Source organism: Vidua chalybeata, chromosome 21 (assembly GCF_026979565.1).
Source record: "Vidua chalybeata isolate OUT-0048 chromosome 21, bVidCha1 merged haplotype, whole genome shotgun sequence".
Classification (NCBI taxonomy): Eukaryota; Metazoa; Chordata; class Aves; order Passeriformes; family Viduidae; genus Vidua; species Vidua chalybeata.
Window position 1 is genome coordinate 4,783,960 of NC_071550.1, and position 26,195 is coordinate 4,810,154.

The 26,195-nt window shown below is 45.6% G+C and overlaps 1 protein-coding gene across 4 annotated transcripts in view; it reads right to left on the reverse strand.

Annotated features, from left to right (window-relative positions):
* Positions 1–26,195, reverse strand: part of ABL1 (ABL proto-oncogene 1, non-receptor tyrosine kinase) — a 77,527-nt gene continuing 51,332 nt past the window's right edge. For 3 of the 4 annotated variants that reach the window (XM_053961769.1, XM_053961768.1, XM_053961770.1), the window contains 10 exons: positions 22,698–22,871; positions 21,665–21,960; positions 16,291–16,563; positions 12,387–12,471; positions 11,846–12,023; positions 9,496–9,680; positions 7,223–7,375; positions 6,494–6,583; positions 6,017–6,181; positions 1–3,668 (listed from right to left, as the gene is read on the reverse strand). In XM_053961769.1, the coding sequence (XP_053817744.1) occupies positions 1,969–3,668; positions 6,017–6,181; positions 6,494–6,583; positions 7,223–7,375; positions 9,496–9,680; positions 11,846–12,023; positions 12,387–12,471; positions 16,291–16,563; positions 21,665–21,960; positions 22,698–22,871 (3,299 nt within the window). In that variant the 3' untranslated portion in view covers positions 1–1,968. The remainder of the gene's footprint in view (positions 3,669–6,016; positions 6,182–6,493; positions 6,584–7,222; positions 7,376–9,495; positions 9,681–11,845; positions 12,024–12,386; positions 12,472–16,290; positions 16,564–21,664; positions 21,961–22,697; positions 22,872–26,195) is intronic. The other variant, XM_053961771.1, reaches the window with a different exon arrangement.

Sequence of the window (26,195 nt, forward strand, 5' to 3'; positions counted from 1 at the left end):
TTTTCCTCAACATTGATTTATTTTTAAATATACTAGGCAAGAGAGACTGGAATAAAAAACAAATCAAAAAATGGAAACAGAGAAAGAGAGAAGAATTGAAAGTCATGTACAGAAACAATCTGTACTGGACTAAATTAAAGGGGAAATGACCCCCTTAAGTATCACAGAGATGAAGGACAGAGCTATTTACACACTGTAAAAAAGACAAGTCTACAAAAGTGTGTAATAACAAGATACAAATGTATAATATAGTGGCACAATATGTTATCAAAGTAAAAACAGTACCTCCAGGAAAGAGACAATTCAAGGGTTGGGTTTTTTCTTACATTTTTAAAGGCAGCCTGTGGTAGAAGTGTGTATTTTCTTTTGAACATTTGTCACATGTTAAGTCATGGCTGTTTGTGAGGGCGAGAAGTGGCATGAACACACATGAGTGAACTACTAGAAATCATATACAAAACAAACAGTTCCAAAGAGAACAGCATAAAATACAATTGAAGGCAATTAGTGTTTAAGATACACAAGAGGGGTCACGAGTTACAGGGGAACAGAAAATGGGAAATGTGTTTTTCTTATGGTTGGAACTGTTAAGAGGAGTTAAATTGCACTGTTAATAGCCCTAAACCTTGTTCTTTCACTATTGCCACGAGTCACAGTTAGTTCCCAGCATTAACTGAGAAGGTCACAGGACCTTGGCAAGGAAGGCCAGGAGTCTTGCTGTCAGGATGTTGTGGCAGTTCCCTCAGGAGATGCACCCCAGAGAGGTGTCTGCAGTCTCCACAGACCCTTGTTTGATGCTGGATGGAACCACGCTGGCATGAAGGTAGGACTGCTTTTAACCCCAGAGTACTGGCACTGGAGCTCCTCTCAGGGGGTTCCAGTGGCACAGAAGGGGAGGCACCACAGCCCCCCAAAGCTCTGCAGGAGGGCAGAGGCCAGGCTCCATCTCCCTTCACAAAACAAACAGCTGGAAATCCAACTGGAGACACAGGAGCTCTCACCCACTGCGATGTGCAGGCTCAGCCAGAACAGCTGCTCTGGTGCCTCAGAACTCACCCCGAGCCATCTCTTCCCACTGCCATTCTCCCACCTGCCCAAGCTCTGTGACCCCACCCCAAAGACCAGCCTGATTAGTGTCAGACATCACCAGAATGCCACATCCTCCTCCAGACCTTCTCCAGGCCTGTTCTGCTGCTGAGGGAGATCCACGAACAGGCTCCTGGGCTGTGACACCAGCGGGTGCTGCCTCCAACGCTGCGAGCCCAAGCAATTCACTGGAGCTCAACAACTCTGAGAAACTACTGAAAACACAGAAAGGAAGGGTGGCAGGTGGAATCGGAGGAAGAATTTGGGCAATCATCACTTGTAGCATTCAGTCATTAAAAAAACCTTACATTAATAATTCTCCCCCCTTCCCTCCCAAGCACCAAATCTGTTGCATTAGTGTCAGGTAAATGTCAGACTTGGTCCAGGGCCATGTGCTGGGCAAACTCTCCCAAGAAATGCAGTGGGTATATTGCTATCCAAACACTCATCCTCATGCACAGGAGGGCAGTGGGGGGGGACAAAAATGCAGTACAAAGTCCTCCTGAGGAGGATGTCATCTCAGTGTCCACCAGTCTGGCTTCAGTCTCAACAATCTGTCCAGAACAATAAAATATTAATAAAAAGGCATGGTGTGACATCAGCATTTAGACTTGTAGTCCACAAGGCAAGAACTCCACAGATAAGACGATTACAAGTATATGAAACACAGGGAATCTGAGTTCAGAGGGTGGGAAGTGCCTCCTGAACCCAGCCCTGCCCTTTGGAGCTGGGGCGTCCATTCACAGTCTGCGTCCTTGGCACAGCCCTCACGCGAACGCCCCGCTCCTTTGTCAGTCCACACGTTACTCTCTCCACAGCTGGCTTTGGCCCATTGTGATTGATTGATTGATTCACTTGTTTGTTTTTCAGCCTGGTTTCTTGCTACCTCTGAACAATGTCGCTGATTTCTTTCACCGAGCTGAGCAGTTTGCTAAAGTCCTGGGTGGCCGCAGGGCCGCTGCCGGCGGTCGCGGGGCAGATCTGAAGCTCCCGTAGGTTGTTCTCCAGCTTATTGATGGCCTCCCGAAAGGCAAATTTGTTCCTCATCTGCTGAATGGAGTCCACGTAGCTCACGCAGAAGGTGTAGAGGTTTTTGCCAGCCTCCAGGACGGCGCTGTGGCTGGCCATTTGCTCAGAGTTCTTGCTGATGGCGAGCCGTAGAGCCTCGGTGCTTTCCAACACCACCCCTTTGGTGATGGTGCCACTGGCAATCCTCTCTGGGGGCTGCCGGGTCTTCCGCAGCGAGACCCTGGTGGATATGAGGGGGATGAAGGCTGTGGATGACGTCTGGTCCCCGCCTGGGGCAGAGGGTACGGATGAGGAAGAGGCAGCTGGGGTTGCTGTGCTCAGCAGCAGCTTTGTAGAGGACTGTGGCTTTGGTACAGAGGGGATCCCCAGCTTTTTCACACCTTCCCCTGACTGGTTTGGCTTGACAGCATCACTGCCTGCAGCCTCTCCAACCTGAGTCAACTGTTTGGATTTCGGCCCAGACACCACATCTGCTGCTGCTTCATGGCTGGGACTGTGAGAAACCTTCCCAGGCTTGGCAATGGAGGATGAAGACAGTGGGAGAGGAGGGGCTGGTTTCAGCTTCGATAACTTCCCTTTATCCTTCCCTGCTGTCTCTGAGGTCTGCTTGAGCCTCCTCAGGCGTGGCTCCTCAGAGGAAGCTTTGCTGGCCCCCACAAACCCAGCAGGGCTGGGTTTGGCAGCAGAACCTTGGTCCATCATCACAGTGGCACCTAAGGCACTGGATTTGACTCCATCATCCTTGTGGAGCCCGCTGGAGGGAGGAGGGGCAGCAGGCTGCCTACGGCCAAGTTTTGGCGTCAGGGTGGGAGGACTGGAACCAGGGCTTGACTCTGCATCTTTGAACACATCATCAGGGGTCTCTTCATTCTTCTTAAGCAGCCGTGGAGGAGGGGTCACTGTTCCCCTGACAGCAATGTCAGCCTTGGCCTCGTTCGCCCGCTTCCGAGGCAGTGCTGGCTTCTCACTTTTGTGCCCCCCGAAAGTGGAGGAATCAAACTGGCGTCCCGTGGACTGCAAATCCCGAGGCAGAGTCACGGATTTCCACTCTGTGTCCTTCGCTCCATGGGGCACACAGGAGGCTGAGCAGGACCTCAAGAAACGCTTGCTGGAGTTGGAACTGCTCTCCTCCTCACCAGCCACCCCTCGACTGCTGCTCATCGTGCTGGACTTCTTCCGTAAGTGGGGAGATAAGAACCCAGAGTTCCCAGCCACAACCCCGTTGGTGACACCAGCCCCATTGCTCGGGCTCTGGAACTTGGAGGGCTCAGCTGTGTCTGCAGGGGGGGCAATGAAAGCTCCGTTGCCAGCATCCCTGCACTCCTCCTCCCCGCCCGCCCTGCGCTCCGAGTGTCCGTCCATCTCCCTGAAGGAGCTGCTCCGTTTCGGAGGGGTAGGGGCAGTCTTCTTCTTCTTCTTGATCAGGGCACTGAAGAGGTTGTGCTTTTTGTCTTTTGGAAGCAGCCGCTCATCTTCATTCAAACTGCTCTCCAGGGCCACCCTCTCCTTCCGTGGGAGCAAGGGAGAAACAGCAGGTTCATGATCCAGGAGGTCTGCAAGGGAAAAGGAAAGTTTTCTGAGCATTGCTCAAAGAGCCAGAATAACCCATTTTCTTACAGGATCAAACCAGTGCAGCACCTCCAAAAGGTGCAGGTTCTCTAAACAGACACAACTTCAGAGCAGAAACAAAGCAAGTGTAGCCACACTCAAGCCTGGACTAAATGTGGTCCATGATCCTGCATCCATTCATTCCTGAGGTGGCTGCCAAACTACCTTCCCTGTGGGTTTCTGACTGGAAGAGCGACATACAAACACTACATGTTTGTGTTCAGATTCCCCTCCTCACATCTGGAGATTTGTCTAAACTTCACACTGTGAAGAAGATAAATAGGAAGAAGCTTCTGCTTTAGTCCCTGTGCTATTGCTGTCTTTTGAATCGCTGACCCTCTGAATTAATAAGGCACCTCTGTAACCCACCTCCATCCCCAGGCTCCTCGTTCATTTTCCTGATGTCATCCTTTGTGGGGAATGGAAAGAACTGTTTCATGAGCAGAAATGGAGATCAAGATATGACACTTCAGGTCGTACCACTGTGAAGATGCTCAGTTTTGTACAGCAACAGAGAAAAGGGGCAGTGCCAGCCTCCTTCAGCAGCGCTGCTGCCGAGGGAAGCAATGGGGTGACCCTCCCTCCACTTACAAGCAGTACTTAAAAATGAATAATGGTTTATAATAAATTCATAGAGAGTCCTGAAGGTCTCTGAGTTTGACTGACAGAGGGGCTCGTTCCCAGGCCAGGCACTCCAATGGCATTCTAATCCAAAGGAGGAATGCCTGCAGGGCAGCATATACATTTACAGCTTGACTAGGCAGCAAGAAGGGAGATGAAGCAGAGTCATAAGGAAGGATGCTTCTTAGTCACAAACTGGTGATCATCATGCTATGGCTAGGATTTTGGCTGAGGAATGGATTTTGGTTGAGGGGAGAGAATTTGGAAAAAAAAATATTTGCGTAGTTTGAGAGGACAACATGTTTGCACAGGAACACTGCAGCTGCACCATTCCTATGGGACTCAGGGGGACCTGGACAGCCAGAAGGGCCAGACCATGGCCTTACTGAGTACAGACACAGTAGATGTGCAGAAATCCAGAGAAAACTAGCAGCTTGCACTAAGGATCAGCTTCCAGCTGCTGGACTTGCTATGGAAACACTGACAATTGGAAGGGAAACTGCAATAAAACTTTATCATGAAAAAATTTCTTCCACAGTAAAGAATGAAATTATTCCCAGCATAATGTTAAAATCATATTATGCCTGCTGTACTTTAATTTCTCAAAGCTCTCAAGTATTCAAATGAAATTATTTTAATTTCAAAAGCTTGTAATAATAGGCAATTATATTTCCTATATATGGTAAATAACCTTCCTTCCTGAGTCACTGATACTTTCTTTTTCCAACATTTTAAATCCCCTCATTTTCCCCTCCCTCTGCCCTGATGTACTTTGGTTACTGAAACATGTACCACTGGGTGAATCTGACATTACACAAAAGAGGTTAATCACATGAGTGGTCAGAAGAGGCAGCCTCAACAGGAGCTGGAAAAAACCCCACTGCATTTCATTTTACATTCTTGTTTTTCAAGCATAGAGCTAGACACAAATCTCCTGTACTCATTCAGCCTTTTACCACTGCTTTTATTACCTTGGAATGGAAGGTAAGTGCCTGAAAAAACTGATTGGAAGTTTAATTTTATGGAAGAGTCTGTAAATACCTCTTTGTCCCTCGCTGAAATTATATTTGGTGCCTGCCAAGAGTAATACTCTTCTGTGCTGCAAGCACAAATCTGGTAGGATGGAACAGTGAAGAAACCTCCCTTATGGGGCTTGCTAAACCCAAGCTATCACCCTGCTTTAAATTATGCAGTGTGGTAGTGTAAAATGGCTTGAACACAGCAGATTACCCAGCACTCAGATGCAGTGGGAGATCCCACTGATGGCTCCTGCCAGGGAATGGGAAGAGGATATGATCAGAGAGCTCTGTGCTCAGGCTCTGGTCTTTAGGGAGCTGCAGGCAACAGCCATTAAGTTAAAAGAACTCCAAGGGCTTCTCTAAGCAACAGCAGGGAGATCACCGGTCCCTCAGCCAGTTACAGACTCACACTCCCAGCTGCTGTGTGTATCTGGCTCCAGAATTAACAACCCACCTTTGCAAAAACTAATAAAAGGAGTTCTGGACCCAGGACAGCAAACTCAGCAGCCTGTCACCCAGAAACACAGCGCTGGTACAGAGAGATGGCACCTGTGATTAGGCACAGCTTTGCCTACGTGAGGGCCTGGAGCTAGATGTGCGTTTTGTTTCCCCCTGTATTTCCTGAAGGAATAATGACTTTAATTAAAACCTACCACATTCCCCCTGGCCTCGAGCATGTGCAGTCTCCAAGCCCTCGTTGGCATCTTTGCTGTCGGCGGCTCTCCTCGATGTTCGCGTTTTGGTTGGCAACTCTGGGGCTTGCAGGAAATTGCTCACGACACTCCTCATGCCCTTCTTTCCCAGTTCCTTCTCCACCTCTGCAATGCACAGAAGAAAAAAATCACTGCAATCAACTGAAGATAAAAAACTATCCCTCTGTTTGGAATTAATAGCACAAAAGAAAAGCAAACAACACAAAACTGGGGTTGCTCGGAGTTGTTCAGCCATTTGGCCCTTTAAAATGAAATCTTTGCCCAGAAAAGTATAACCACATGTACAGAAATATCTGCTTTCCACATCATTTACACCAGATAGTATAACACAGGATTGAGTTTCACTGCAAAGCAGTCTATGAAGTCAGCCTTTTCCTCACCCCTGGAATTGCTGGTCCAACGGGGACCCAGACCTACCATCAGATATGCTGGATTCCTGAAACATCGTTTCAAAGGCCTGATGGATCTCAGCAAAGGATGGTCTGTCAGAAGGACTCCACTGCCAGCCTGAAAAAAAGCACACCACCACTCAAATCTTCCCTCCAGCAGCAGACACTCAGTACCCTGCACCAGGAGGAGCCAGAAATCACAGTTCCCTTCCAATACACTGAGATAAAATACTGACATGAAAATCTGATTTACAGGGTGCTGAGTGTCTGCAACCACTTTGGCTCAGTGACAGTGGCAGACACCCCGCATTCCCTAAATCAGGTTTTGGTGTCAGTGTGTGACAGTAGGTGCTGAGCACTGCTGGGGAAGAGTGCAGGGCACTGAGTCACGTACCAAAAGGCCACAGTGAAGAGTCACAGTCAGTCCTGCAAGAAGCCAAATGAAGCTCCTGCTTCATCCTTGGAGCACAAGCTTTCCTTTAAGTAGCCAGGAAAAAGGAGACAAAGGAAGCATTGAGATCCACAACAAATCTCCTCTCTGGGCCTGTGGGCTCCCAATAGAGATGAACAGCTGGTTTCATAGCATGTTCATCCTCTAGAGAAAGCAGTTTTAACCAAACACTTCCACAGAGCACTGCACCTTCCCTGATACTGGCAGGGGATTCTCATGCCTTGTGGTACATAGCCAGACCCCTGCACTTTTATTGCACCCTTGCAGAGCTAAAAAGCAGCATCTGCAGGGCTAAGAAACACTTACATGCTCTCATGAGTTCATAAACTTTCTCAGGACAGCCTTCAGGACGCTCCATACGATAGTCCTTCTCCAACAGCTCATAGACTTGAGACAGGTCAATCCCAGGGTAAGGGGACATACCATAGGTTGCAATTTCCCACAGCAGAACACCAAAGGCTGCAGTAGAGAACGAGAGAGAAGAAAAAAAAAAAAAGAGAGGAAAAAAAAATCAATAAGCTTTGTTTTCATCTTGAATTTGAGAGGATGTTTAGTGGGAGTCGTCACTAAACAGTGCTGCACACTTAGACCAGCCCTGGGTGGCTCAGATCCCATGCTCAGCAGCAGCTTAAATGTTAAAGAAGCGTAACAAGCCTCTCCGTCAGCACAGACAAGTCTCCTGCGATATGACAGGGTAGAATTAGACTAATTTTCAATGTATCAGTTGTCTCAAACCTGAACGCCTTGAGATCCTTCAAGTCCTATTAGAGGCACAATTAAGAGACTTCACAGTGGATTAGCTGAAACTGCTTCACTGCTGCACTGCAGTCGCTCCCTCAGTGTGACAGCTCCTCTCATTTGCAACTCTCCCTGGAGGACTTGCACATTTTAATAGCTCCTTGTTTTTGGGGTGCCCTTGTTTAGCTGCAGTGTGGTCTGGAAGGGGAATCTGGGAGGCAGCAGCGAGAGGAAAGTTTCAGCAGTTGCTACCAATAAGATATGGTGAGGGTGAGACATTTTGGGCCCAGGGAAAGCTGAATAGGAAAAGGGAGAGCACAAAAAGGGTCTTGGAACAGGCATTCAAGTGGCAGCAGTCAGTGGGGATGCAGGTCAGCAGCAGGGTCAGGCAGCTAACCCAGGAGTCAGGCACACAGAATAAACCCAACACCAGTTCAACAACCGGCATGTAATTAGTTCAGTCACCCTATTCTGCTCTTAACCTGAAGAGAAAGCGATTACAATTCTGCATAAGTAAGGAAATCACATCACATTACATGGCAACGCCACCAAGGGCAATTTACATTAGACATTTCTGTGCACAATTTTCTTTGATTGCTGTCTTGAGGCACTGAGGTGAAAACATCTAAACCCTGGCGTGCCCAGCAGCAGCCCTGGCCTCTGGGGACAGCTGATCTCTGATGAGATCCCAAAGCCCACTGCCCCAACGCTGCTTCCCGAGGTTACATTAACCCTAAATAAAGATACTCCATATTCCTTTGGGATCTTTCCTCCCCCGAGCACTCTGCTATTGAAAGGCACCAGGGATCCTGCAGCCACCACAGCAGTACAGCAACATCCTAAGACTGTGGCAGACACTCAACAGCCAACACCACAAGGAAACCCAAAGCAGCAGAAACACCTTGGTCAGCAATCACATACTCCTTGGAAGGCTGTTTTGGCTTTTCCTCCTCCATCTACAAAACATTTTACATCAGCCATCTACCTAAAAGTTTCTTCAACATAAAACCTTTCTCTGCACATTTTCCCCCTAAACTGCAGAAAACTTCATCTCTGCTTCACTTCTCTCTGTTGGTTTATACATAGAAAATGCTCAGGATATCATTTTCCAAGTGCCTTTGGGACCACATTCCACAAACTTCTGTATCATGTCACTGGGCACTTTTGAGAATTTGACCAACAGCTATTGCAGAGATATAAAATCCAAAGAAATGTACTGATAAAAGTACAATGAGATTTTCTGTGGTCAGATTTGATACAATACAGCTCAATTTAGCTAAGTCTACTCTTATCACCAGCACTTCAGGGCTCTTCAATAACCATTTGTCATCAAATTTTCCCTCTGCTTCTCCTCATCTCATTCCAAAGATTATTCCTTTAAAATGCAGAAAGACGAGCTTGGAGCTATCACTAGACAGATACACACTTTTTTTTTTTTTTTTTAACATAAAATGAACCAGATTCTTTACTCTTTGAAGTACATAGAAAGTTTTTGGCTATATAATAATGTATCACTTCATAGTCCTATGCCAGAATTCCATCAAGGCAGTAGCACTGGTGCTCTTCAGTCCCATTTCATACATTTCTTTTAGCATTACACTACTCTTTACTTTTCATATTTGCCAACAACTCAAATATATAAAATCAGGCGGGCATTCTCTGTGCTCTGCTGAGACTGCCCAAGCAGAGATTAGTTCCTGCACTCTGACAAGCTCACAGAACATTGTGGCTCAAACCAGGGAACCTCCTGCTCCCTCTTGAAATGTTTCACAACGGCCTCATTTCACAGCCCTGGAAAAGAAGACTATCATCTGCATTAATTTGCCCATGCAAATTCTTACCCCAGACGTCGGATTTGATGGAGAACTTGTTGTAGGCCAGGCTTTCTGGTGCAGTCCACTTGATGGGGAATTTTGCTCCGGCGTGGGCTGTGTAGGTGTCACCCGTCATTAACCTGCTCAGGCCAAAGTCTGCCACCTTCACCAAGTGGTTCTCCCCTACAAGGCAGTTCCTGGCAGCAAGGTCCCTGAAAAGAAGACCAAAAATAGGCAATGAGAAGTCTTTACAATCTCACTTTTACTGATAGCAAGGAAGCCTGCTGTTTCCGAAGAAACCTGGGCCTGTGTGATTATTTTGATCCAAATATTACACAGAAATTCTGGAGTTACATGCACACACACAAGAGGGAAAGTTATTTTCCATTTCGTCTTCATAAAACTGTCATCTGAATTTTTTTTTTTTTCCCTTCTAATTTGAAGTGAGAGCTTCAAGAAGCCCCCTCACTTTCAATAAAAGCTGCCACCCTCAGGATAAAAATATTTCAAAGAAATGTCAGTGCTCAAGTTATCAATAGCTGGGGATGAGCACTGAATAAACTGAGTTTCAGTTCCTCACTTCTTGCCCACCTCTGCAGCACTTCAGTCACCCCAGCCAACACCAGTTGTTCTCCAGAACTCCTTTTCCAGTCCTTGCTTAAGCACCAGGATGAGCTCTCAGCCGTGCTCTTCCTCCTCCCAGGTGTACCACCTTTCACAACACAACCTGTTCACAACTAGTATTTGGCCTTTGCAAACCTGCTGGAGCCTCTGCTATCAGTGCTGGCATTTTCAAAGGACTGGGCAAGAAGCAGATTTAACTTTTTCTCCGCATTTTTTTTCCACCACTGGCCCCACCCTGGCAGGTGAGAGATGTGCACGCTGCATTTGTGACTTCCCTGGCTTGTACGTGCTGTTTGCATCCTTGGAAATGCTTCAGGAGGATAAAAATGTAAAGCACAGAAGCACATTTCTCCTAATATTAGGTTTTGTTAAAAACACTTTTCTAGATTATGTCACATTGAACTAAAAATTGATTGTGCCAGGAAGCTCCTGTGAGATCTTTAGATATGAGGCAGACACTGCTGTTTCTTGTTGCTTGTTCTGCTCAACTGGAATAAATTAAAAAACAGAAAAAACTACATCTTACTGGATGCCCATTTAAATTTCACAGTGTTTTTGAATGTACCTTCTTATCAATGCTGATTACTACAATGTGTATCTAAATAAAAGCTCCTCTCCATAATCAAATTCCTCCTCCTTCCTGATTCATTAAATGAGGTCAGAGCCCAGCATTTGAATCCATGGATGTGAATTGTGACAACAGTCCTCAAATAATTGGGTAGGTGGTTATGGGGGTGGCTGATAAGGAAAAATGCTACTATTTATTTTAGATAAATGGGTCATCAGAAGTAAGAGGAAATGAAATGAATGGCAGAGAAGACAAATGAGATTCACACAAAGGAGTTTTAAAAGTTTACTTCCTGCGGGCTGAAGGGACAAAATCCTTTCAACAGAGCAAATCAAAGGCTGGAAATTTTAATTGGCAGCATCACTGTTCAATTTATTGACTGATAGCAGCATTTAACCAGGCCTTTCAAGCAGCAAAGGCAACTCGTGGCTTAGAAGAGCACCTAGAACTTTACACACGATCTTCGTATTTGTCTCTATGAAAAAAAACCATGTGCTAATTCCATATTCCAGTTAATTGGGCAGGAAAGGTCACGCTACAACACCGAGAGCATCTTGTACAAAGCTCAGGCACGCTCGAGCCCTGGCGCAGGATGTGTCATTACATTGCCAGGAGCCCATTTCTGCAGACGAGGAACGCAAAGCTCCAGCCATAATTGCAGCACACTTTAAAGGTCAGAGTCCCTGAGACTTTAAAGACAGCAGAGATGCTTATTAAAGTGAATACACAATCTGGACAATAGCATGGAACAATCCCTGCAGTGGAAAACAAAGTGAACCTAACAAGAAAGAACAGGGGCTGGGGCGGTGCTTGGAGGGTGATTCTGCTGCGGGGACCTGCACACATCCAGCATCACCAACTGCAGCTGGTTTGAAAGGCTGGTAGAAACAAGGAAATGGCTTATCTGATCCATTCAAAGTCCATTACTTTGGCTTAAATTCACATTTCAGGCCTTGCCCAAAACATTTAAGTACTGATGTGTCTTTCACCTGCATCTATGTCAAAGGCAAGAGAAAAACCCTGAGAGAAAACCCATCCTTTAGACAGGTTAATAGACTGTGCCAGATTTGCACTAGTGTGTTAAATATATGACACCAATCAATGCTGTGATAGACCGAAAGGGAGGAAAATACATCAAGGATTGTTCTGTGCTCAAGATTCAAGGGTGTTCACTGTCCTTCCTACCTGTGGATGAAGTTTTTCTTCTCCAGGTACTCCATGGCTGAAGAGATCTGAGTTGCCATGTACAGCAGCACCACAGCATTCACCTCCTGCCTGTTACACTCCCGCAGGTAATCCAGCAGGTTGCCATACGTCATGAACTCTGTGATGATGTAGAAAGGAGGCTCCCGTGTGCACACCCCTGGGGAACAACATAAAGTCGACAGTGAATGTTGGAGAATATCAGTGAATCTTCAGGTTTCATCCTCAAAGGCAATTTGTACCTCCAGAAGGCAGAAAAATGGGGCTCGTGGAAAGAACGGATTCTGCTTAGAAGTGGTTAATAGAGGGGCTTAATTTTCTGCTTCAGCCTCTGGCAAATTAAACATTAGGGAGACGAGATCATTAAAAATCATGTATTAGTGGTACAAATTGCGAATTTTGCCAGACAATAAGTGTCTGTATTTAAAGCCTTGGTATGGTAAGCAGCTTATCTGCTCCTTAACATCCATATCACTGCACAAGGGTTTAGTTCAAATCCCTCTGCTTGGTATTTATCACTTACCTAATAATTGCACCAAGTTCGGATGCTTGATCTCCTTCATTACTGCAGCTTCTTTCAAGAACTCTTCCACCTCCATGGTATCCTCCTGCAGAACAATGGCAAAGCTTTGGCAAAGGCAGCATACACAAAGGAGAAACAGATTTTTGTATGAGGACACAAAAAGAACTGCAAACTGGCAACATACGCCACAGTTCTCACACAGTAATTTTTCCCTGTAGCCACAACACAAAGCCATACAAACATTAATTTTTTGTATGATTTAAAAAATACATATTTTTGTCATTTTCATACTAGCTGAGCTTGCTGGGGCAAGAAAATCCATATCCCTTTTGTGAAGGGTTTCTCACAGAGCGCTTGGGAGCTGAAAAGGAAAAACAAGCTTGTTCCTAACAAAAAAAAAAAAAAAAAAAACATGAAATAAAAAGTACAGGAAAGGAACAAGAATGAACATAAAAGAAAGGATACACCACAATCAAATGCTTGAGAGGCTGCTGAAAGGCAAGCCCTTGTGTTCACTGAGCAGGAACAAGAAATCCCCTCTCTCAGTCAGGGAGGCACAACTGATGGCAGCCGTGGTGTGACTGAAAACCTAAGGTTTCACAGAATCATTTCTGGCATTTAGAGCCTGACCCATGATGTATCCATTCTGGGTAGACGTGTCACTACCAATTTCTTGGGCACCATAAAGTTGGTTTGGCACAGCACAAAACCAAGGAAGATACAATCTTGCTCAAAAGACATATTTTTCTGAAGCAGATACGCCCCAAATGGCCGGAAGGTCATTTCAAAGTGGTGCAAAAATACAGATCTATTCCTAAAGCAATGTTTCTTTCTATATCCATATTTTTTTCAATGATGGATTAATGTTGACAGGCTACATGGACAAAGTGTTTTAGGGAAGGATTGGAAAGGATTTACTGCTGCTGGTGAGAACGATAACAGTAGGCTGCCACTGTGAGATCCAGCCAGCTCCCTGCTCTGCACTTAGCACTGAGAACATTTTTCCAACACTTCCATTCAATCATTTACTATTCATTGCCAATTAGCTTGATTGACAGCTGCGATTTGCTCAACACACTGTCAAAACTAATAGTCCAAAGGTCCTTGTGAGCAGAACCTTAAACTATTCTCTTTGCCAAAGGAAACTGGGTTAATAATCCAGGTTGCAAAATTATCCTAAATGTGCCTTTGTCCTATTCGTGCTACACAAACCTTGGAAGGTTTGTCCTTTGCATAGCTGCTCCACAGTTTGAAATTTCTTACCTCTCAGTGACCATATTAATAGGAAGGACACATACAGAGAACCACGGTAGCAATGACCTCTCTGCAAATCTGATCTCGTGGAGAGGACCAAGCTTTAACTGGCTTCCAGCTCCCACTATACTAAACCATGGCAGAAATAAAACAGTTCTGGCTGTCCAGCATTTTCCCAGCAAAGCACAGGGCCATGCCATGGCATTAAGGGACACCAGGGTTACATGTTGCCTAATTTAAAACACAGGCTTCTCTGCCAGGGAAAAAATAAAGGAAAAAAAAAAAAACACACAAAAGAAAAAGCAAAAGGAGTCCTAGGGGCAGCAGAGCCGAGGTGAGAAGTAAGAAATGTGCTGAGCTGACCAGCTCACAGCAGCTCAGCCATTAAATGGCCCTCAGAAGAACCAGCTGTGGCCAGAGTCACGACCAGCTGCACTTGGTCCAGTGCAGGTCACAGAGCTCCGTGTCCCTGCAGCCACTGCCTCGTGCTCCTGTCCAATTTGGGGGTAAAAACACAAATTCAGAGCGTGTCCTGTTATAACAGCCCCTGTGTCCTGTGCAACTCACAGAGCTGCCAGGGATGGATTTTAAGAGGCAACATTTCATAACCAAAACATGGTCTTGCCCTCTCCAGTTAAACACTGAGGAACAGCGTGTGCTGCTTCCATCGCTTCTTCTCCAGCTCTGTGCCAGCCATGAGCTATCTTTAGACACTTGACAGAAAACTGAACAACAAATGGGTGTTCATAAGCATCATTATTCAAAAAGATGCTGGAAGGACTTTTTTCCTCCTCTCTCTTTTAGTCTTTGCTCTCCTTTATCTTTCTTATAGAGATATCTGAGGTAGAGGGGGAAGGAGCAAGAAGAATCATACAAAGTTTTGAAAAACATTCTCTCAAAGGAAAATAAAATGAGTCATCCAAAGATTCAGGCAGAAGCTGCAAAAGGCTTGTTTTTCCCAGTAGAAATGGGATATAAATGTGATTTTAAAATGTTTCCCAAAACTTTGAAGAAAGCTATAATCCCACCTGTCAGGCAGTAGACTAATGGATTTAAAGAAGGTGGATTATAAATTTGCTTTTAAGGATGGTTTTAGCGTACATAATTGCAGGTTGAAGTGTTTCTCAACTCTCTTCCTGGTTGTTCTTACACTCCCCAGTGGAACATGCTGCTCCATACCACATTATGAACCACTTTTAGTCATGTTTCATTAAATATTTATTTATTTGAAACAGCCATGGTCTGTATTAAGGTTTCTCCTTTGCACAAACAGATTTGCTGGGATAACATGAAGCTTGTCTTTGTTGATGGCTTTTAGGGAGAAGAGAATGAAAGCAACAACTTCAGCTTGGAGCAAGATGGCAAGTCTGAAAGCATCAGGAATCCTCACGCTGCAACCAGCAGCGGGAAGATGTTACTGCAAGCCGTGCTGCAGGGAAGAGCTGAGCTCTCCTCAGTGTGAGCAGGAGTTTTGCTGAACCTGGTCACATCCCAGCTCACCTGCACCGCGGCGCTCCCAGCAATCCCGAGCAGGGACAACACTAGATGTCACTCGCTCCCTGTGCAAGCTGCACTTGGACTCCCCCGCCGGGAGCAGCAGCAGGAACCTCCAGAGTACAGAAAAGGCCAAAATGAAAATACTTTCTGCAGCCATGGCAACCCAGAAGTACTGAGGCAGCTGCTGCTCAGAGAGCAAGGAAGAAATATTTTCCCCAAATCAAGGAAAAGTTCTTCCCCTGACATTGAAGCGTCTACAAATTCTCTCCACTTCAAAATTTCCATTGCAAAAAAACCAAAAAGAAACAAACGAAACCCTCGGTTCTGTTTGTTTCTGCAAGACCAAACCACGTCCCCATTCGAGGAGAGAGAACATGGTGTCAAGTTTGCATAAACTCCTATTAAGCAATCAAATGCAATGCGTGCAGATGGTGCCAGAAGATCTCAAGACAGTTTTATAAACATAGATGAATTAAGAAATGACCTTATGAACTCACAGAGCACTATTTGCATTTCAAGAGACAAGGAAACTAAGACGCAGAAATCAGGGAGCAGAGCCAGAAACAGAACTGATTATCCAGTTCTTCATTAAAGGCACTTATGAATTTTAATATACCTTAGCTTGCATGCCATTTTTCCTCCTCTTGTGTCTTTTGATAAGAAGCAGCTGCGAACAGTTGCTTAAGACTTCCAGGTACACAGGGAGCTTGTCTTTTGGGAAAGACGCCACATAAGACAGAAAATCAAAACATGGAAAGCCTCCCTCAAGCACAACCTTTGAATTTTATGTTGACTGACTCACAATCCACAGTTTTCTTTAATACACCAACTTGTGCTGGTGTGCTCATCCATGAAGAGCTCACCTTTACCACACCCTGAACACGAGACACCGCGGCACTGTTTACTTTTCTAAGGTTTCATCCATTCTCCAGAAAAAACTGTGCTGTTAACATCCTCCTTTGTTTAGATACGAGTGTTATAGGTATTGCATAAAGCATAAGAGGATCAAACTCTTTTAAAAATACTCCATTTCCAGCCTACAGCACTCAAAGGGAGGGCCACCATCAACGCAAACACAACTAGAACCGAAGGCAGCCAGCCAGCCTGAACATGCTCCCAGCTGAATGGGGAATGCTCAGACATTGAGTCCTACCTTGAGAGTTTTCACAGCCACTGTCAGGTTGTACTTCTTCCAGACTCCTTCATACACCTCTCCATACTGGCCTCCACCCAGCTTGTGCTTCATGGTGATGTCGGTGCGCTCGATCTCCCACTTGTCGTAGTTGGGGGACACGCCGTAGATGGTGGGCTTGTTGCGCTTGGGGGCCGGGTAGTGCAGCGTGGTGATGAGCCCATCTGCCACGGTGGAGTGGTGATGGACCAGCTCTGCCAAGGTGTTGAAGCGGCTCTCTGAAGACACATAGAGCTGGGAACCAAAGGGGAAGGGAAAAGCTCGTTCAGGTAATGCCCATCGGAGAGCTCGTACACAGGAACTGCATCACAGAATTGTGAAAGCCAAGTGTGGTGTTGCTTCTACTTGAGCCATGGAACTGTGAGCTCCAGAAGCTCTGTAACCAGCTCCAGAGCCCAGAACAATCAATGCTTACATGGGAAAGGCATGGATTCAGGAGAAAATACATGCACTTCACCAAAACAACAGGGCAGAAACGGTTGCAAATAGCACTAGAATGGCATGCTGTTGCTTGAGATGTCTTTTTTCAAAGTCTGGTCAGTGGGACATTTCCTGGAGAGTATGGGGGTTGTCACCCTCAGTGTCTTCTTGACTTCACTATTACGGTTTGGGTTAGGACAGTTTCACCTGCCTAAATTCTCCCTGAAGCATCACTGGCACACCAGAGTTTTCCCTGCTTTAGGCCTGAGCTTCTGCAGAGGTTTAGCATGAAGGCAGGAGCTGGTCTGCTCCATCCCTGTGATTGGCACTGATCGATAGCACAGAAGGAAAATCATTACCACTGAATGAAAACCTGCTGCGAGGCATGATAACCCATATTTGTTACCTTCTTAACATTTATACAGAAGATCCATTTTAAGCCTAAAATCCTGCTAAAGATAATGGACAACTGACTCCCTCCCACCAGAGCTGTGTGTTTCCAGTTTTCATCCTGAAGCCCAGTCTTCTGCCAGGCAAAGTGAAAAAAGCTAGAAATTTAATTATTTGTAAAGTGCTGGTTACACCTGAAGGAGACAGGGAGAAATCTTTGTATCAACACGCATTTTGCATCATAGTCTAGACTATAACACAGAAGATGGAAGAGCTTCATTTCTCACAAAGGAACAAGGTTTGGCAAGGGACAAGCTTGAAGGAAGAGCAGCACCATATTAGGCCACCCAAATTCCTGTCCACTCCATACAGAGCTAGTCCTACAGCTCACATCACATGCCAACAGCTATGATCAAACTTCCCAAATGCTTCTGATATGCTGGATGTACACTCAACAGTTTCTGCATATGCACTGGCCACCTGTTTGGGATTTCAGGAGGCTGAGAAGTTGATGGGGCTACCAGGCATCCAAAAATTCCAGACTTAGGGTAAAATTCTGCTTCTTCCACCTAGACAGAGTATTTGGATGGAAAAAGAAAATGCATCCGAGAAGCTCCTACAATAAGAGAGTATCACCAACAAAAAAGGGAGCTTCATTTGCAAGAGAAAGAAATGTTTGCAGGAAGGGACAAAACCACCCTCAAACTTGATTAGTCTTTTTAATGAAGACTGGAAAATAATGGCAACCTCCTGGATAGCATGTTCACAATTCTCTACCAGAATGAATCAGATATTCTTTTGAAATCTCGTTTCAACACTATGGCTAAAAAATCCCCCTCAAACAAAAAAATCCCTACAAAAACCTACAACACTTTTCATGATCAAATAGATGCAATCACCGTAAAACCAGATGTTCTCAGAACAGAAAAGTGACAACATAAGAGGTTGTTACAACTGCTTGGTGTGAGTGACCAAGGATTAGCCAGTACAACCACAATTTAGAACAAGCTATGCCTGTTTGGGAACGACTTGAAGTACTTGCAGTGGTATGAGCAGTTCCCATGTTACACTGAGAATTAACATCTAAAAATATGGATGTAGAAAAAGCTGAACTCCAGGATTACTTGGAAGTATTAGAGAGGCATGGAGAAGGAAGCTCCCCCATGGTTTTATGACAAGTTATATATCATGAAAATTAGAGATATCTGTATTTAGTGTGACAGATTGTATGATCCTGTTACAGAAGGAGAAAGAAGTTAAATAAATGGCCAAAGATTTCAGAGAACAGCTGTAGCAGGATGAGGACAGAGCAGGACTGCCCTGTCCAGGCCACAAAAACAACACTCCATGCCTTAACACTCATGAAGTTTTCCCTTTACATTAAGATAAATGCCCACCAGTAAATGTGTTTAATCTGCAGGCAGGTTTTTTCTAACCTCTCACTGATGACACCCAACAAGAAAACCATGTGGTGCTGCTGACTTGTACTCTCACAGAGGTAACAGACCCAGCATCCGAGTTTTGTAGGGACTCAAGTTTGCTTCCTGGCTATGTTGTTGACACATTATTTGGTCAATTTTTGTTTAGCAAACAAACCATAAACACCAGTCCTTTTTCAAGAGGCTCTGCTTGCACAAATGGGCTGCTCATCTACACTTCTGCCACCAGGCCACATCTCTTTTTCCTGGCTGGGGTATTTTGTGCAGGTAGTTAAACTGGCCCATGCTAACCTCAGCACACCCTGAATCCAGTGGCACTCCTGCTCCCCCCACTCAGCAGATAAAATGGAACATTCACACCAAAAAATCCATTATGGTTCAAGTCTGCATCCAATTCAGCCACTGGAGGATCCAGGAGACTCAAGCAGGACCCCAGTCCTGTTTCCTTCCTGCTGAGGACAGCAGGATTTGAAAAAGTGGCTGGACAAGGCTATTTATTCATTTGGGTTACTCAATAGGTTTTCCCTCAAATACTATCAAGTCAGGAAAACCAAGTCCTCTGTACCACGGAAGTGGTTTACCAGATGACTGGCTGCACTGTGCCAGCCAAATCAAGACAGGTCATTTTTAATACCTTCCTTAAAAAAAACCCAACCAACAAAACAAAACATTAGAGGGTGGTCCAAAATAGTATGACCCATTAAAGTGGGAAATAAAGAAAAATTTCCCAGAGGAATTTTTTTGAAGTTGTTGAACGCCAATGCATTCATTATCATTTGTACTAAAATTAAGATGTACAAACCTCTGATCTCACTAGTCCCTTCAATTTTCCCCCAGGAAAATGTCTGGGTAAGGCTTTGAAATGCAGGACACACCACTGTGCTGAGCAGCAGCTGCTCCACACACTTCTCTAATACCTCTTTCTCCCGAAGCATGTTCTGTCAAGCACAGGATATGATCCCACCGAAGCCATTCATCCTTACTGCAGCACTGGGAGATATTAAATTCCCTGGACAGGCTGACTAAGGATACAGCAGGCTGGGAGGGCCGCAGGTGCTCAGGGCAGTGAAGGTAAGAGCTCTCATGCAGCACGGCCACAATCTGCTGCGAAGCCAGTAATAAATAGAGTGTGACACAAGCAGCTCAGAGCAGGACCTGCTCCAGCAGCCTCCATTCTGCAGAGGGACAAACAGGGATATTGGCTGTTTCTCTTCCCAGCTCCTCAGCTTTGACAGCCAGGAACAGGGTGCTGGAAGAGCACCGTGTCCCCAGCCCAGCAGCACATCTGCCGCTAAGATGTCGCAATTCACTGCCCGGCTCGTTAACGCAAATTGAAACCGATGAGGTTTAACACGCCAGGCTGTGAACTGCAGCACATGATGCATGGACATGGCAAACTACCCCTCCTGCAGGGATGCTGGCACTTGGCACAGCATCAGGAGGACCGTGGCTACCTCTCTGCTTGATCCTGCAACGCCCAAAAGCCACAGGTCTTGGTCACTGCTGCTGCTCAACTTTGTATTTCCAACTACCATGAGCTGCAGATCTGCTTTAGCGAATTGTTCCAACCTGCATTTTTTTCTCAAAAACACCAGTGCAAGCAACTTTGTGGAAAAGGAACAGTTAACGTGGCTAACACAGACCTGAATGGATTACTGGAGTTCTGCAGAATTGTTTTTCTGGAATAAAAACAGCTCTGCTGGGATGAAAGTCTTCTTATGCCAAACTCTTTTAGAGCTCAAATGGAGAACATGTGCTATCTCCTCACGGACACATGCTTATTTACAGCAACCCAAGGAGCCTTTGGTTCAAAACGTTCACATGTGAGCACTGCTCATCTGCCATCATCTATGGGAATAGAAGGAATATCCTCTACAGAGACAGGAGGAGGAATAATATTCTAGATTGCCATGTAGTCCTTCAAGTACGGTGCATGTCAGCACTTCAGAGCTGATGCTGACCACAGAGAGTGTCTACATGGGAGGGAGAAGGAAAAATTAAAATGCCATAAGTTGGAAATATATTGCCTTAAATAACATGGTCAGAACTGTCTCAATTACAATCCACTTGCTAAAGCAGACAAAAAGTATTTCATCACTAAGTAAAATCTGGTTATCTTATTGGAGGTTTTAGAGTGCTGAGTCTGATCAATAGGAAACACGGTGTACACTGGTTCCCTGTATTTTCATACTAAAGGTTTTTGCTGTCAGCATTGCTGTAAAGAGTAAAGCTCTCACAGGACAAAGGAAAATTGGGCACAGTGGACTGCTACTATACTTAATTACTTTTATTTTTTTCTTTTGAAGAAATTTAATGGCACAGAATCTGTCATCTATTAGATGCTGGCAAGAAGAGCCTCAGCAGCCATGCTCCAGACCCACACTTAAACTTCTGCACAGGATCTAAAGAGACACTGCTTAAAATAGATTTGTTAGAAAACAACATTTTCCAAATTCCAACGCCAGTAGCAATGTTTCCATGAAATCAAAACAAAAACCTGTGAAAAACTACACTTTTGTGCTAACATTTCTCTGCAGCATCCACAAAGCACAGCATTGCACCACTGCTACAGCACACAACAATCTAGGGAAAAAAATGAAGGAACTGGGGACAAAGCCCATATAAAAGTGAAAGTGCCTACCCGTCTCCAATGATCACGCTGAAATACTGTAGAGAAATCAAAACAGTAGTTAAAAATACTGCAGAATACCTCAGAAAGCGTTCTGTCCCTAATATTTATAAGATTATTAGCAACAGGGGCTGACTTTCCTGATTTGACAGTCAGAGATTATCTTTTGAACATAAGGGACAAGAATTCTCAGAATCTCTTATTAAAGATCTATTTGATTCTGCTCTGATCTAACTCTATTATTTTCTCCCTTAAGAAAGGGATAAAATGTTCCTGCTGATCTGTATTTACACAGTTTGCTAAAGGAACAGAACTGTTTTGTCCCAGCTATGTCAGAATCTCAAAGTTCACTGTAACCACAGATGGCAAGCCCTGTGACCAGAGCTCAGAACCGCTCGTTTGGAGTGCTACTGCTCCACCAAGTACCCCAGCTGGGTTTGCACAGCCCGGAGCCTACCTTGCCGTCGGAGGCAGTGTTGATCCTGTAGTGGTAGACCCTGCCCTCGTAGCGCAGGGAGATGGATCTCTGGCCGGGGCTGCTCTCGCTCTCCCGCACCAGGAAGCTGCCGTTGATGCCGCTGCTCAGCAGGTACTCGGCGGCGTTCCGCGACACCGGCCCGTGGTACCACGAGTGCTTCTCCAAGCTGTTCACGGGCGTGATGTAATTGCTGGGCACCCAGCCCTGCCCGTTCTTGGTCTGCGCCTCGCACCACTCCCCATTGTGATTGTAGCCCAGCACGCGGAGCTTTTCACCTTGGGGAAAAGAAAATGGATTTACACATGGCAAGCCCGGGAGTTGAGGACAAAGATAAGTTCTTTCTGCCTAACAGATCATTAAATAATCTCCTATAAGAATAGGTATCTGACTCAGCAGGGAGCATGTGTTTCTCTTCAAGCTTGAGTGGACCTCTCTAAGCCAAATAAAGTCACATGCTTCAGATTTTTAGGCTCTCTTGCAGTTCTGCACCAGCTCCAATACTGCTCGAGTTTAAAAAATGAATCCAGCAAATTTTATTTGAACTGACTTGGCTTGTTGGAGCTAGGAAAGAACTGGAGTGGATAAACAATAAAAAAATAATTTCAATTAGGAAGGTAAGTAGATGTGACTTGGAGTACATACAGTGTTTTCTTTCTCAATCCTTCTGGTCCTTATATCTGTACAGTCATTTTTCAAACAGGGACTGTGTTTTGAGAACTGTGAAAATAAGAGGCCAGCCTCCAAAATCAGCTTAGTTTAATTTCTCAGTTCAAATTCTTGATCCTAATGGAGAATTTAGTTTTGACAGTTTCTTGCCCAATGCAATAAAAAAAAGACAGTTATAACCTTTAAAAAGGTAATGACTTTGTGAAATATTTGTATTTGTTTAAGATGATTTCCCACAGTAAAAAAAATTCCACAGGGTTTGGTGTAAAACTTAATTATTTCACAGCGACTTTCCTTCCTACACCTTCTCCCACACTCCCAGTGGAATTCTGGCCAGTGACCTTACCTTTAGTTATGCTGAGAGTGTTGTCCCCACTTGCCACAAAATCATACAGTGCTACAAAGAGATGGGGGTCATTTTCACTAGGGCAGGAGAGAAGGTTTTCCTTGGAGTTCCAGCGAGCTGCTTCACTCAGACCCTGCGGCTCAAAGTCTGACACTACCGGTCTCTGAAGGGCTTCTGGAGGAGAAAGAGGGAGAGAAAGGAAAAAGCAGGTTCATTTTGGCTGATAAAAGCCATCTGGCCAACCCACACACTCTGACTTTCTAAGTTGCATTGTTTCAGGACACGTGCGCTCCTCGTGCGTCAGAGGATATGGACAGTGCCTTAATGCAGATCTCCTGCCACACAGGCAGGACACTCTTGTTCCAGAGCTGTCCCCAGCCCTCCCAGAGCCCCCAGCTCCTGTCTCTCAGGAAATGCAGGAAAGGGAAAGCCCCTCTCCATCCCTCCAGTAAATGCAGCTCACGTAGGCTGTTTGCTGCCTGTAAATCCTTTGGCTCACACCTAAGTGCTGGAATGGTTAGATTTGAAAACAAACCCAAGACCTTTAAAAGGTAAATCCCTTAATTATCCTATAAATGAAATGGCTAGAACGTGCAGCAAATGGAGCCAAGCAAGGTGAGATTTATAAGACATGGTATTTAAGAAGGAGTTAGGTCTTTCTGGTCTTCACAGTTTTTAAAATCATTTATCTTCCTGTATGAGGACATGGCAGTATTTTTTTGTTACCCTCCCTCCTGCCCATCACTCAAACCACAGCAGTGTTGAGCATACGTCCACATTTTTAGGAACCCTAAGACAACTCCAAAGACAGAGATTCCTGAAAACTGAGCTTTACAGGTGAGTAAAAACCAACCTCCAAAGTTTTTTATACACTGCAGCACATTAGGCATGCAATATTCAGTAAGTATCAGGCAAATGCCAATACATCAGGGAATTTTACTGCAGTTGTTCCTGCAAGTCCTTCACTTTGGAGCATGACTGTAGAGTTTGGAGCAGAAATGTTCCAGATAATTGTGCCCCCTCACTCTTTAACACGCTACCCCCAGATGTGCTGGCAGCACCATGCCTGACTGTACTGCACAGGGCCAGAACAATAAGTTGTGAAACTTTGTATTTTGAAGGGTCATTCTCCATCTGGATGAGTCTGTTGAGCGAGGTCACAGAGTTGCACACAAACCACTGCGTCAGTGTGGCTCTGGGGACAGGAAACACGGCACTGTAGGAACACAGCAGCCCCTTGCCCCATGGAACTGCCCTTCATTACACAGCACCAGCCCCTGTCTGCTGAACCCCTCTTCTGCACAGACAGGGCTTTGGACACAGGAATTCCATGCCAAGCATTTCCTAGACTGTCAGGTCACCTGGGAGCACAGAACTCTTTTTATACCTGCAATACTCAGTAGCATTGTGCTGCTATACAGATACAATCCTGTCAAAACATGGTTTTAACGCCACCGTTTGTTTGGCCTGGAAATTCAGTATAAGCTGTGCCAGTAAACCAGTGAGGAACTGATGCAACTGACATCAGAAAAGGCATGGAAGTTTAGTGTAGACTGGGACATGTCCAAAATATGTTCCCAATGGGGAAAAAAAAAAAATACCACCAACCCCCCAAAATTCAACCCTACAAATCATAACAGTACACATTATTTTCTAATACCATTTTTGATAGTGAAAGTGCAAATAGTAGTGTGGCCACTATTCACCCAAAGGCAATCTGGCATCCTTGATGTGTTGGTCAGGTGACCACTGGTAAAGGCTCTCTGGGTGGTTATTTATGTACATGAGTGCTACTGTATTCATGGGAAAATGTATATTATTTATGTGAGCAAAACAGCAAATACAAACACTGCTGGGCCTGTTTTCCTAGCAAAACAGTAACTGCAGGGAGATAAAGTTCCACAGTGAATCAAAGCAGTTAAATAATTCCACTTTCTAAATGATTCCACAGTCAGAAAAAGTGGTAGTGTGTTGGGGGGGTTATCTTAAACACCTTGTCATCCTGGCTTCCTCTACCTGTATCCTGCAGGAGAATGTATTTTAATAGCCTGGGTTTCCCTCAAGAGTGACAATGAGAAAAGAAACAGAAAATTCACTTTCAGAAATTAAGCTATAATCATTTTACCATGAAAACGCTTTGATCCTGTCAAGCCGATTAAGCTCCCTTATCAAACACAGGGCACTACAGTGATGGGAGATACTCCAAGGAGTTAAACCATCAGTGAACACCTGGAACAGACAGCAGAGCTGCAAGGGGCAGACACACAACCTCAGCAAGCAGCAATGCTGGGAGGCTCTCCCCCAAATATGGGACAAACCAGCACTCGCTGCTCCGTGGGATGGACCATAACCTCCGTTAGGAAGGAAAATGCCTCCCACATGGGGCACTAATTCGACAGGAAGGCAGGAAATCCAAGGCAGGCTCCCCTCCAACTCCAGCACATCGCAGCCCTGGGAGGATGGCTCAGGCACAAACAGGGATGGCGACGTGGGAGCAAAGCCAAGCGCTCCACAAGAATCCCTCCCTCGTGCCCAGGCCGTGGTGAGGCTGGGACTGACTCATTACACACGGATGCCAAGGTATGTGCTTCGATTCAGCTGTGAGACAACACCGTGCCAGTGCCAACAACACCCACGAGCGCGGTACGGAGTCGGGGAAAGCTGGCTTTGCTCGATGGCATTCCTACAGACACCCACTCAGTGATAACACCTGCAAAACCAAGGACCCACAAGAGCAAGGGCTGTTAAACACACACACGAGAATCTGCTAAGCTGGAAAACCACACCGGTCTCCCAGTGAAATCAGAGGATGCTCATGCCCTCTGTCTCTTCCAGTTTGACCCTCCTGTGCAGCCACAGGCACCTCAACAGAGGTGCGGGCTCTGTGTGAACATGCTGAGCAGGAGAGCACGATGGGGACATGCCAGACAACTCTTGGGCTGAGTGGGGCTGGTTTTTCCAGAAGGCAGGAACCCCAAGTTAAGAACCAGGGTGGGGAAGGTGGTGAATGAAGCTTGAAGAGTGTCCAGAAAGGGAGGATGAGGCCCTGAGTCAACACAGAGAAGAGCGTAAAGGAAAGAGCAGAACTGTGGTGACCCGAGTGTAGCAGAAGCTTGATAGACCGTGACAAAACACACTTTTAAAGGTCTGGGCCCCAAGAGGAGACTGTCAGCAGACTGAGGACACAAAGCCATGAAGCGAGAGAAGCAGACAGGACATGTCCATCTGGGAGCCACGTACAGCCGGCTGTCAGCAGCGTTTATCCCTCTGAGCTATTCTCCAGCAAATCTGCCCAGACATTCCAGTCCTTCAGAGCAGGAATTAGACATTGCTGTTCCTACATATTGAGAGTCTTTTTCGACACACAGCTTCTTCACCTCCTACTGCTGGTTTTAACTACAATTTTACAGCACTGCTGAGATCTTCAGTGGGCCAGATTCCTTCTAATAAATCAGCCTGGCTGCTGTACCTACAGGAGGCCATCCTGGCATGGTGATG